This window comes from Trematomus bernacchii, unplaced genomic scaffold, assembly GCF_902827165.1.
Source record: "Trematomus bernacchii unplaced genomic scaffold, fTreBer1.1, whole genome shotgun sequence".
NCBI classification, from domain to species: Eukaryota; Metazoa; Chordata; class Actinopteri; order Perciformes; family Nototheniidae; genus Trematomus; species Trematomus bernacchii.
In genome coordinates this window covers 195,744-207,324 of record NW_022987646.1, presented here as the reverse complement: position 1 = coordinate 207,324, position 11,581 = coordinate 195,744, and the positions used below count along the sequence as shown (strand labels likewise).

The following is an 11,581-nucleotide window of genomic DNA, read 5'->3' as shown; positions in this document are numbered from 1 at the left end:
CAAATTGTATCCAAAACTAAATTGTTGCATTAGTGTAGTGTCAAGTAGTATAAGCATGCATGTGTATATAACAATAGAAACACAAGTATAAGTTTTCACACAATCATACAGTAATAACCAACATATTATTCTTTAATGTGACGGTGCATACATAAGCTCATAAGCTCTTTATGGTTTGTAATTATTGTCTCTCTATTATTGCCTTCATGTTGCTTGGTGAGGGCACTGAAACCCTGTTTTTGCAATAAACCTATATTTTCTGATCACTTAAGAATTTGTTTTTTGTTTTTTTCAAAAAGATGAATGTGGTCTTATACCTTCTTATTTTGAATTATAAAGGGAACTGTTGAAAATACATCATGTCACATGTCTCTTTTTCACATGCACGTTACAAGGGGCTTCCCACTATTGATTACATCTGATTAATTCTAGATGTAGCAGAACAGGCTGTGTTTCTGTGAAACCATTAAAGGGGTTATCCACAAACTGGAGGACAATGTTCTACTTTTAATGGAGATTTTCTGATTTTCTATTTGACTAATTTGGTTATTAAACTGATCAAACAAGGTTAAGTACATCACCTCTGTACATGCATGGACATTTCTTATTGTATGGACCAAAAGTTTAATCGATTACCCTTAATGATTATCTTAATGTGCCTTTACACAAGTGATTGACTCCAGCTTAAACATCTACTTTACCGGCTGCTGTGTTCTGTCCACTGGTTTAGCAAAAGATTAAGAAAATGTGTATCAATCAAATATTATCCAATATAGTTTTGCCTATTAACATAGAAATGAGTTTAACAAATAATAAATTGTTTAAGGCCTGTGCTGGGTGATTCTCCCTACATCTTCTAATTTACAAAGCAAATACATATAAATACAGTATATTCAAACAAAAATTGATAAATCAAGCTTGTTTATTGGAAAACGTTTTTTAATGCTAGAGAAGACCCCTGACAGAGGTCTGAGCTAAAAGTCCTCTAATCCTCAATATAATTCATATTTGCATAATAACTGACCCCTGGTGTCCTAACATTGTTTCCAACACGCTCCCTGGGAAAACAAAGTTGAGCATCCATCGTGTCCTTGCTTTACAAGCATGATTGATATTATAAAAAGTACATTTATTCAAGTACGGTACTTGTACTTTACCTGAGTATTCTCAATCTCAGTTTTTGTGCTTCATACTTCTACACCACTACATTTGAGATGCCGATATTGTACTTTTTACTCCACTACATTTATTTGACAGCTTTTAGTTACTTTTTAGATTTAGACTATTAGCTAATACAAAATATAAATCAATTATTAAATCAACTTTAACATATAATTATAGGGTAATTATCCACCAGTAGTATGGAGCTATTTCAGGGTCATAAGTTTTGATCATTCAAAAAAATACAATTTATTTGAAAGTTCAAGTTTTTATCCTGAACTTTGAAAAATACAATGATGTATTCAAACCAAAAATAAGTATTTGAAATCATTTTTCAGGTTGAATATTATTTTGATTCAGTTCAGCAATTTTTTAAAATAAAATATTTATTTTCATATTTCACTTTTATACATATTTTGATATTTGAATCCTTCTTTTTGTCAGTTGCAGATTTTACGTTTTCAGATTCAAAACAATTATTTTTTCAGTTTCAAATCTTGTTTTTTCAGGTTTCACATTGCTTTTCACCTTCAGATCGTTTTTCACTTTCAGATCTATTTTTTTCGCTTTCAAACTTTTGGCCCTGATGTTGCATGGCATCCTGAGTGGCAGGCCTCCCTCTGTCATGTTGCCTTCATGGATGTTAGGTAGCGCGATACATATAACTCAACACTTTCTTTACACAATACTCCCGTGATTGGTGGTAAACAAAACTGATACCAGCGTCAAAGTTCCGTTAAGCGAGCTGTTGAGCATCGTAGTTGGCAACAATCAAGGTATAAGAGCAATAAACTGTGCTAGAATGTGAAATTACGTATCCGCAATTAAGCGTTGTCCTTCCCCACTTCCACGTAGCTCCATGAACGCAGCATAGTATTGGCTTGCTTTTTGCGATCAGAATCAGAATCAGAACACCTTTATTAGTTCCCCAGGGGATACTTTACATTGTTACAGCAGACAAGAGCCAAAGACAGCTTAATGTTACCTAAAGCATGCATACAAAAAGTAAAGATTAAAAAAAGAAATTATATATTTTTTTAAAGTTACACATTTTACATAATACACACCCTGTAACAGTTCTGCGGATTTAGCAGCCAGGTATATATTGCACAGTGCACATATTGCAAATATTGCACATAGTTGGTATTTATCAACAAGAGGTGTTATGTTATAGTCTGTGTTGTTTTGTGCGGGGAGGGGCTGTGCTGGTTGTGTCTGACCGCTGCAGGAAGGAAGGAGCTGCGGTACCTCTCCGTGAGACAGCGGGGGATGTGCGTCAGGTCCACCAAAACAACCTGCTGGCTCGTTGCGGATACGTAATTTCACATTCTAGCAGTTTATTGCGCTTATACCTTGATTGTTGCCAACTACGATGCTCAACAGCTCGCTTAACGGAACTTTGACGCTGGTATCAGTTTTGTTTACCACCAATCACGGGAGTATTGTAGAAAGTATTGAGTTATTTCTCGCGCTACCTAACATCCATGAAGGCAACATGACAGAGGGAGGCCTGTCACTCAGGATGCCAAACTACTCTTTGCTAAGCCCCGCCCCCCAAGCAACATCAGGGCCAAAAGTTTGAAAGCGAAAAAAAAAGATCTGAAGTGAAAAACGATCTGAAGGTGAAAAGCAATGTGAAACCTGAAAAAACAAGATTTGAAACTGAAAAAATAATTTTTTTTAATCTGAAAACGAAAAATCTGCAACTGAAAAAAAGAAGGATTCAAATATCAAAATATGTATAAAAGTGAAATCTGAAAATAAATATTTTATTCAAAAAAATTGCTGAACTGAATGAAAATAATATTCAACCTGAAAAATGATTTCAAATACTTATTTTTATTTTGAATACATCATTGTATTTTTCAAAGTTCAGGATAAAAACTTGAACTTTCAAATAAATTGTATTTTTTTTGAATGATCAAAACTTATGACCCTGAAATAGCTCCATATATATCAAGTTATTCAAATGAGCTCCACCTTTACAAGCTGTGATAAAAGCACATCAATAATCATAATAATAACTCAGTAACTCAATATTATAAAATGTTAAATGTGCCATGGAATAAGGAATAGTTTTTACAAGTACGATTTTAAATGCAGGACTTTTAATTGTAACAACGTACTTTTTAGTAAAATGTAGTATTACTACTTTTACTTAAGTAAAACATCTGAGTACTTATTCCACCACTGCCACTGAGCCTGGTGGCTTGTTGTGACCATAGACTGTAAAAAGGTTGTGACTCAGCCATGTTGGCACTTTAGGAACCTTGTAACGAGAATGAATAGATGTCAGTAATTTCCTATGGTCCTTGAACGCATTATGTGTGCATCCGCAGAAACGCCCTGTGGGTGAGGTGAGCCCCCTCCCCCGGCCTGAAAACCTACTAAAAACGAGTACGGGGTTTGTGGTCTGTCTCAACACCGCGAGGTGTTTGCACCCAGTTTAATGTTGAATAATAACGACTGGCTCCGACCTACACTGAACACGGCTGAGGTGTTTCTCACGGAAGACGATGATAGTGTTGTTGTTGCTGGGTGCCTTTGTTTGTATGGGTGAGTAGCCTAAGTGTAAACATATCCTAAAGCTGCTTAAGACAAAATCTTTGTACTTTAAGTTTTGTTGTACCCAACAGTTAGTAATAATTAGCCTGGAGCCCAATATCATGTGATTGGTGGAACGTAACTATAAACGTTACTCAGTTAAACAATTATGTGTGCCGTTATTTCCAATGAATGCTACTTTACACTGGTAAATAGTTACTTAAAATGATACAATACAGCACTTCTAAACTGCATTAGATTAAATGCAATAACATAATCGTTTTCTTGCTAACTTTTATAATGTTTTGTGTCCCATTACATGTTTCCTGCACAAGATATTCATTTGTGCACTTGAGTTATAACATCAACTACATCCATAATTAAACAATAACTAGTTAATACAGTTGGCTAAAAAAAATCTTTAAATCAAGCTAAATATTGAATAGGAGGAGCTACTTTTATTATGTATTTTTGTTTTAATATTGCTACCATTACACAAAAGTTGCCTTTAAGTAATCCAGGGTTTCTGCCAAAAACAATGCTGTGACATTAATTCACAATCATTTATCAGATTTAGAAAAATGTTATTACTTGTAATGCATTTTGTTTGGACCATAGGCTCAATTATACAAACTAACTTGGTTAATAACTTAGCTAAAGTTATCCATGAGGTGTAGCTAAGTAACAGATAGCTTTCTAACCTTAGCTTACGTGAAGGTTAACTAACTGGCTGCCTCTGCTGTCATCACTCTTGGCAAATAGAAAAACAATTCAAAATATAAGACTTTGGCTGCATTTAACAAATCAGAAAAGCAAAGTGATGAATATATGTAAATTGTTAAATATGGTTGATATTTAGTAAAATGGCTGAATACTAATTATGATAAGCATCCATGCTTGTATGTTTGTGTGTGTCTGGGTTCATTCATAACCTTTAACTATTTGCCCTCTCTAGGCCTGGCAGAGCAGCGTTATGACGTAGAGTATGGAGACTCTCTGAACTTACTGGTTCCCAGAAAGCCCAAGTCCTTTGAGTTCACTCGCAAGTTCAGCTCAAATGTGACCATCTTGTGGAAATGGGGTGAACCTTTGACCTCGTTGGACGGAAGGCTGAAAAACACGGGTATCTTCTTTGAGATGTATAATTTAACTCAGAAAGACATGGGCCACTATAGGTTCAGAGGCAAAGAACAGAATGAACTGTCAACCTACACAATTGAGGTAAAAGGTAAATATCCTTTTTAGTTTTCAATTTTTATCAAATACATTTTCCTATCCTAGCACTTGTTTTTGTCAAGATAGTGTTGGTGTCACACTTGTTTCTTTAAAGTTTGTATACTTAGCATGGTACGACCTGAATGTCAGGAAGCAAAAAATGAGGCTTTTCATAAGAAGCTTTTCATAATTAAAAAACCCTTGTATTTAGCTTCCTGAGATTTCTTTAGCATGTACAATAGTTTATTTTAAGAAGCTGTAGAGAAACATGATTTGTTTCCATAAAAAAGAACAATCAGTTTATCTTTTTGATAGGGGTGTTAACCTTCTAAACTCTCTGCAATAAAACGATAGATTATTCCTTTAATTCTTTAAAAGCCAGCATGCTGTATGAAAGACTAAACTGTAAACTTATACTGAAAACCAATACTCTACGGTAGAATTATTTGATCTGAAAAGATTTTAAGATATTGCTTTTATATGCTCTCTTTGTGTTCACTGTCTTCCAGCAAAAACAAAGTCCTTTCAAAAGAGTCCTGGTAAACACCTCAGATTCTCTGCTAAACTGGAACCAAACCTCTGCAACGTTTACTTCTTCCCAGAAGGCAAACTCAGGAGGAGGATGTCGGAGGTTGCGATTGTCCGTCGAGGCAAGCTGCAGAGGCATTTGGATGAACTTGGGCTTGTAGGGTTTGATCTGAATGAGCCATGTGGGATTTACATTGAAGCCATACAGAACACATACAGGGGACGCTATGAAATCAGGGATGAGAATAATGACACAGCCTTAGAGGTGTATCTGCATGTAGCTGACCGTAAGTAACCTTTGTGTTTTTCCATTAAGTGTCAGATGACTGTTATTGGTGTACAATATAGTCCTAAACAGCCTTATACATAGCTTAATGTGTGTGTTGTGCCAATGCTCTTTAATATCATGTTTTATAGCTGAATTGAAGTACCTCAGAATGAACATCAGTAGCTTCTTAAACTTCAAATGTTTTTAGTTTTATCCTTAGCCAAGCTTTTAGTTTTAATCTATTGTATTTAACAGAATGACTCCCTTGTACATCTCTCAAACAGGGATTCCTTCAGTTAAGGGACCAATAGACAAACTCAATATGTGCAATATTGATGCACTCCAGAAGGAAGAAGTGCTTGTAGCCATAATATTCAAATCTAAATGAGTTAAAAGAAACCGTTCAACATTTTGGATACTGTTCATCTGCTAACATGCCGGAGAGTTAGATACTCTCATAATGGTACAATACATGTGCTAGCTTAGCACAAAGATTGAAAACAACAACAAGGGGTAGTGGTGGTCTAATGGATAGTGAGGTGGGCTGAAGATCGGAAGGTTGTGATTTCAAATCCCGCCTGGAACACCACCACTAGTGTGCCCTTGAGTAAGGCACTTAGCCCTTAGTTACTCCAGGGAGAATGTCCCTGTAATTGGTAATTGTAAGTCGCTTTGGATAAAAGCGTCAGCTAAATGAAATGTAATGTAATGTAAAACAACAATTTTCTCACCTGTCAGCAAGTGTGAGAGACAAAACTTAAAAAGTACACAAATAACCAAACCATGCAGAGGAGTGTTTTGTTCTCAGAAGAGTCTTGTGCTTACTGTCTTCCAGCAACCATTAGGACCTCTGAACTGAAGGCTGGTGCACAACTCAGCTTCAATTTTGATCTGGAACCAAAAGACTGCAACATTCACTTCTTCGGAGAGCCATCGTTTGATATAGTTCTTCGTGGCAAGCTGCAAAGGAATTTGTATGAATTTGATTGCAGCGGATTTGAACTGATAAAGCCATGTGGGATTTTAAAGGAAGACCTCCAGATGTCTTGCCAGGGACGCTATGAGATCAGGGATCAGGATGGCGACACAGCCTTAGTGATGATACTAGAAATGGAGGGTAAGTAACTTGCCCATCTTCTTTAAGTGTCGAATGACTGCGTTTGAATTTCAACACTAAAAACTGTTTGCTATTATCGACCTCCTGTCGACATCTTTCTTCTTATGTCCAAGAAAGATTTACAATGACACGAATCAGAAAAAAGCAGGATATCCTCGCATTGTAACCAAAGCAGCATATTTACAATATATAAGTATACACACACATTCTTGCAAATGACATGATCAATCAGTCAGCACCATCTTTACATTTCTCTGCCCATTGACTCTGTTTCAGCACCGCCTGCTGAGCATTCGGCTATTGGTATTAGTTTTGGTGTTTTCTTCTCCTCACTTTTCGTGTATGTCGTGAGGCGCTGCTGCTGTAAAGGCAGCTCCTCCAAAAACAAGACATCTGAGCCTGAAGCTGCTGAGCCTGATGTGCCATACGAAGAGGTGAGGCTACCTGTGTGAACACTATGGTATGCCGTTGTTAGTATTGTTGTTCATAAACAAATTCCCCGTAATGTCATTCTATACAGTACGACCTTGAGCCTGTTCGACTGCAGCCAGATCAAGTCAGCGAGCCCTCTGGGACCCCTTACCGCGCTCAGCCTCCTCTTACGCCCACCGACCCGCTGGTTAGTGTCTGTTGCATTTCAAACAGTGAATTTATCTACATAATCTGCACTATTTTATTCTACTTTATTTCTAATCTGTTTCTTCTTGCACTATTTGTATTTTATTTGTACATGTGTTTTATTGTTTTATGGAGCCTAAGATTGTCATTGCCATATTCACACTGTAGCTACTGGGCAGATGACAATAAAGCCTTTGGATCTTGAATCTCTCTTGTTTTCTCAAACACTTGAGCTCCGTTAATGCTTTTCCCTCTCCACTACTTATACGTTATGTTTTGCTTCACAGATACACAATCATCCTTCTGTGGAGATGCCACCAACATATTCTGAGGTATGAAATAATTCATATAAAGCGGAATTGTATTTTTCAACATCTATTTACAACTTCTTTTGGTCACATTAGTTAAAATAACTTATCTTATTTGCTAAATCTCACAATATCCTGACAGTAAAACAAGAGTCGGTAATCTCTCCCCAGTGGTCTTAATGGCTCTTGCAATATTTTTATATAAAATATATATATTTGTCTGAGTGAAAACACCCCATCAAAGCCGTATTGAATATTTCTATTCAAAAGTTTTCATATCATATTAAAGTGTACTGGTGTTGGAAACAGTCTAGCCAATCCTAAGCAGGGGTACGCTTTCTCCTCATTTCCCATCCATGTTGGCGGAATTTAGAAAGTCTCGTATACTATTATTCTACTGTTCATTTGAGTACTCTAGTCTCATATAGCTGCCCTGCCAGCATCTAACTCCTGAATGTGTATATTTCGTTTTTTTCATATGCCGATAGCATATTCTGAAACTAATGGATTCATGCTAGTTTATCATTTTATTTAAAATATTCTCCATGTAGCCTCTTTTTAAACAGCAGTATGTAATATATGAACTTAAGTCTTTCATTTATCTGTTTTGCCTCAATATGATCTTGCTTGTGATACATCTTTGACATATTTGTCTCGCAGATTTTTGCTGCATCAGGGCAAACAGACGCTCCAACTTTCCCCGTCCACTCTGACCCTGAGCCGCGGTTCGAGGTGAAGGGGATGAACTTTCCCTCCGCTCCCCCACTCAGTTCAGACTCAACTATCTCTGATGTTTATACCTCAAGCAAACTCAACTTCCTCTGAGAGCCTTGATTTTGAAAGATACACTCAAATGTGTAAGCTCATTCATATTATGGCAAAAGTTTTGGGAAATATTCGTATTCATCAGAGGCTTCCTGGACTCTCAGCTGGAAACTGGTCCCAGCCAAGAAATAGTCCTGTCCATAAACCACTGTAAAACTTGGTTCTGTTGTTTATATACTTTTTTAGCTGATTAAACAAGATAAGATGTTAGTTAGTGAGCTTTTAGAGGTGCCAGTAGGTAAAGTTAGCCAAGCTATCGGTTGGCCTGTTGCTGGGACCTAATTTTAGTACCTAGTAGTTAAGTGTATAAGTACATTTACCATAAGAAGTTTGACAAAATGCTGAGCACTAAGTACCCGCCTGAAGGCACACTCGTTATGGTCAAAAAGTTGTGGAAGTTGGAGAATTCTCACACTCAACAATCACCATCTTGGCTACGTAATGGCAGGTGGCAAGACCAGTCACAATGTGGTTGCTGTGGTGAACACAGAACTATAAAAATGAAGGTTATACAGGATCTTTTAAAACGTTTAACATAACATGCAAACATACCACTATTGTTGTTAAAAGGAAGCAGTCCATAATGGTTTGGTACTGCGAACAATAGTGAAGAGCAGCAGTGTGCATTTGCAACACAGTCTCACGGCATTTCGTGTTATAGTCAAGAAATGAATCAATTGGTTCGTGTTCACCAACACGATTTCGCCATTTTTTTTCGTGTCACACAGCCGCAATCCAGCTAGGCTAGGCTAGCTAGGCTAACCTGCTGCTGGCTGTTATTTTAGTTTTACAGACCAGTACATATGACTTTGTGCCTGAGGATCACACATTCCATACCAAAAGCAAAAGGGAACTTTTACAATGATAAATCTCTCTTTCCTACCTCACTTCATGAGTGACACTCAAATAGCTCATTTGCTTCTCCTATTTCTGAATAAATAGCTTTAAAGTGCTTGCAGTTATGTCAGGGATGAACCATTTACTGGAGCTTAACTGAATATTTGTAGGTAGAAAGCATTCCTAAAGTTGCCTTAATTGATGCAAAGCTCTCTGTATTTACTCCTATGCGAATGCTCAGGTTCATATTTGCATTTTGTGCCTCTCTTAGGACATGTTTACATGCTTTAATGTTCAAACGTGCTTTATTTTTTCTCATACTGCCTTTTTTTCATCCTCTGTCTGAAACCAGAGCCCAGTCTTCTCTGATTGGTTAGCCATTTACATGCACAAAAACCTATAAAACACACTCCAGGAAAGGCATAATAGGGCCTCTTTAAAAGTTTAAAAGTCCTCATATTACTTGAGTTATTTGGACATTTGCTTGGCACTCTGCATGTAATTCAGCTTGAGTGCATTTAAAACGTTTATTTGTTATACAGTTAAGCGTATATGTGAATTAAATTAACTTCTGAAGGAGCTGTAGATGTTTATGTATAAATATGTATATGTACTAACCACTGTATTTCATTGTCTTAGGCAAGTCTCAAACACATACACATATTTAAATGTGCTAATGTATATTATGTGTCTTGTAAAGTGTTTGTTTGATAGTAAAATCACAAGCACCTGTTGCCTTGTACATAATTTCAATGGCATAAAAACACCTCTGCACTGCACTTATGTCAACATTGTACCATAAGTGCATTACTCAATATACATTTGTGTGAGGTGCAATAAATGTTATTACACACGATTACATTTTTTTAAGTTGTTTTGGCTAACTAGAAAGCAGATCGTTGCTTATGGATTTATAACTTCACACTGTACATTTTACATTTCTATTTATTTGACATATTCTTGCACACTAAATGTAAATAATATTCCACTTTAAATTGTGTTAGCTGTAATTTAGCCCTTCAATGGTGTTTTATTTATCAGATACTTTGCATATTTTTTCTTTACGCTCAACTTCTATATTTTCCCTCTTTTGGTTCTGTTGTATCTTCTATTTTGAGATGTTTACTTTGTATAACTGTTTGTTTTTTACTTTCTAATTATGTACAACACTTTTTTTACATGCTGATGTAACGAAAACATTTTCCCTATTTGGGATTATTAAGTATATCTTTAAAAAATAATAATCATAACAGCAGTTAGCTCTGTTTTGGTCTACACCTCCTCCTGAGAGAAATATCTAGTTTTTTAGAAGCTAATTGCTGAACATTGTTCACCAGCTCGCTAAGTCTGGTTGTTTGCACTTTAATTTGAGGAACTATTTCACTGAAACATTTTTGTGCTGCTGCTGCCGATGAAAAGTGATTGAGAGTGAACTAAGATATAAAAATGTATGAGCTGAAAGACACTTTAGAGCTAACTGAGCCTAATTGAAGTGTCAAGATTAAGTGACACATTTCACATTCCATATAGTCATTTAATTCATTATAATTATAACATTTTTGGTAAAGGCTCCATTTGCACAACCAGCTGATCTTCTGTCTGATCTTCTAATATTAGATGTTTTATTTTTACAATAACATCTTCAAATAATTATTTTGTAAATGCATTTATGTCTAGAATCAGATGACCTTCCCTATCTTATTTTTCTGTGATGATGCAGTGAGGTGGTGACACAGGGAGTTAGTTTCAATGTGGATTCATATCTTTCCACTGTGCACTGTAACACAACAAAGCGTAGGGGGGGAAGTGAGTCTTACTGCTGCAGGCTGAGCTAGCAGGAATGATAATTCTGGCACCGAGGTCAGGTTGTTCCATTCGGCTGGAGTGGCAGTGGGGGTTGAAGGCCGTTAGTGTGGATCCGGAGGAAAAGCTTCCAGTTGACTGAGCAGCGTGAACCAACCAGGCACAGGGGACTAAAGAGGCCATGGACAGCTAGGTTAGCTTGGATTGAAGATACAAATGTATAATTTCCAGTACAGCTCAGTTCAGCTGAACTCTAATCACTTTTAGTGCCAGGTCCTTTTTCGAATGGTAGCCCTTCAGTGGAGGCTGGATTCCTATCTGATCCCCATAGGGACATAAAAACCCCCCTGACAACGG

General features: G+C 36.7%; 1 protein-coding gene across 1 annotated transcript; it reads left to right on the top strand.

Moving 5' to 3' along the window:
* The first annotated feature begins 3,525 nt into the window (after positions 1–3,525).
* Positions 3,526–10,277, top strand: LOC117485514. Its single transcript, XM_034134078.1, has 8 exons — positions 3,526–3,717; positions 4,661–4,933; positions 5,430–5,735; positions 6,552–6,833; positions 7,110–7,267; positions 7,354–7,452; positions 7,739–7,783; positions 8,420–10,277. The coding sequence occupies exons 1-8, from the start codon at positions 3,678–3,680 to the stop codon at positions 8,582–8,584; spliced, it is 1,368 nt and encodes a 455-aa protein (XP_033989969.1). The 5' UTR covers positions 3,526–3,677; the 3' UTR covers positions 8,585–10,277.
* The last annotated feature ends 1,304 nt before the right edge of the window (positions 10,278–11,581 follow it).